At 38.6% G+C, this 1,946-nt stretch overlaps 1 protein-coding gene across 1 annotated transcript in view; it reads left to right on the top strand.

The window, feature by feature from the left end:
- Positions 1–1,353: 1,353 nt before the first annotated feature.
- LOC103461286 (multidrug resistance-associated protein 1-like) overlaps positions 1,354–1,946 on the top strand; it is a gene marked incomplete at both ends in the record, with an annotated part of 4,467 nt that continues 3,874 nt past the window's right edge. The window contains one exon of the mRNA XM_008403602.2: positions 1,354–1,505. Within this exon, the coding sequence (XP_008401824.2) occupies positions 1,354–1,505 (152 nt within the window). The remainder of the gene's footprint in view (positions 1,506–1,946) is intronic.

Here is a 1,946-nt window from a genome sequence, read left to right as displayed (position 1 = left end):
TGAATGAAACTCTGAGCCTCCTTTAGTCTCTATGCTCTGATTCCCGTCGCTCAGACGACCTCAGATGACATTGAGGCTCTGCTCTGTGTCAAAGACTGAGTGGGAGGACATCAGTATTACAGGAAAAGGTTTCTCTTCCCACTTTCAATATGCAGTTTACGTTGGTGTTTTCCTGTGTGAAAGAACAGTTCCCTTTGATTTCTGTGCATTGGTTTTATAGGTCTGTGCCTAAACCGTCTGTCTTGGTGGTAGGGAGAACATTATTTGGTAAACCACATACATTAACAAGGCAGTTTTCCTGTAAACCTGTTGGCTTGCAGGAGCTTCTAAGGTCACTTCTTCATTACCGAGTCTCATAATGTTTGGTTCAGTTTCAGCCAAGCTGGGTGTGTCTCCACTGGCTGTGTTTTTCTGAAGTTGGGTGAAACTTGGCTGAAGTTTCTCCCAACTTCAGAAAAACAAAAAAAATTTWAAAGCCAGCAAAACCCATGAAAAGTTTTCAACTTTTATTATGCATTTTTTATTTGTTACATATAGCGTGAATATGCGCTGGAACACGACTGCGCAGGAGATCAAATCGATGGTCGAAACTTAAATTGACATTGCATGTCATCCTCCGTGTGGCTGTTATCATTGTTGATTCAAATAAAGCCAGATATTTCATTTCATCTTAAAGATAAAAAGCCAGAAATGCTGAGTTGATGAGATTAAAACCTAACCAAAACAACATGTGCAGTGCATGGCYTGGTCTGGCTTGTACCACCTCTGAAGGGGTTATGAAAAAYGGGGAGGACCTGCAAATGGAGACAACACTGGACTCACCGTGGCAGAACTRGTTAAACGGGGCATTCTTAAAAAGTCTTAAATTCGTAGATCTAAAATCAAGGCCTTGAAATATCTGAAATTCATTTTAAAAATGTGAGTTGGCCTTTAATATATTAATCACAGGTTTTAACAGAACTATTTAATCTCTTGTATTCTGTTTAATTTGATTTTCTCATAGGACTTTTCTGTCAGGCAAAGGTTTGAGTCATTACATCATTATATTTTGTGACTCAGGACGGTTGAAGCTACCGTATAACTAGCTGCTAACACACCCTTGATAGCTTTTTTAATCATGGGTAAGTGGAAACTCATCGCCGGTTAAATGGAAATGGAAAAGCATTTAAAACCACAACTTTTCCAGACCTTATTGAATCTARCAACCAGTAAGCATCCCAGGCTTGCTCTGAAGTCTGGAGTTAATCACTGGAACAGAAATTAGATTCACAAAATCTGAGGCTACTGATGTTTTTCACTTGAATGTAGTGAAAATTATGTATTTATTTCCTGTATGTGATTGACTGAATTCAGCTGCTTTTTCTCTCTCCMAGTTTGGCCATCAAAGGTTACAAAATGCCCCTTGAAGCCAAAGACTTGTGGTCGCTGAACCAGCGCGACAGCTCCAAGACGATGGTGCCGAAACTCCTGAAGGAGTGGGAGAAGGAGCAAACCAAGGTCAAGAGGTACGAGTTTAAAAGCTGTGGAGCGAAGGGGCCGCTTTCCGGCTCCTGAGGCGTGGAGTGCTTTCATTCAGTCTTTGCTTCTCATTAAAAAAGAAAGTTTGCCAACAATGAAAACTTTAAAAAATAAAGTCTAGCTCAATCTGAGAGTGTTTAAAATGTCAGATTGAACTGAAAAATAGCTCTACCGTGTCTGCAACTCATTATTTTCTACCTGTAAAAATGCTGCCTAATGTCTAATGTTATCTAGAAAAATGTCGGAATAGCTTTAGACATTCGTCAAGCCACAACTTCAAACTTAAATGTCTTTTAATGTTTTATGTGATAGACCAAGCATAATTCCATTTTTTAGTTTTACACACATAATATGACACAAGTGGTTTGCTTTTGTATTAAAATACTTTTAAATACAATCTACCCTTAAAAAGTCTTAAGTCATAAATT

This window comes from Poecilia reticulata, unplaced genomic scaffold (genome assembly GCF_000633615.1).
Source record: "Poecilia reticulata strain Guanapo unplaced genomic scaffold, Guppy_female_1.0+MT scaffold_942, whole genome shotgun sequence".
Classification (NCBI taxonomy): domain Eukaryota; kingdom Metazoa; phylum Chordata; class Actinopteri; order Cyprinodontiformes; family Poeciliidae; genus Poecilia; species Poecilia reticulata.
This window is presented reverse-complemented; position numbering and strand designations above follow the sequence as displayed.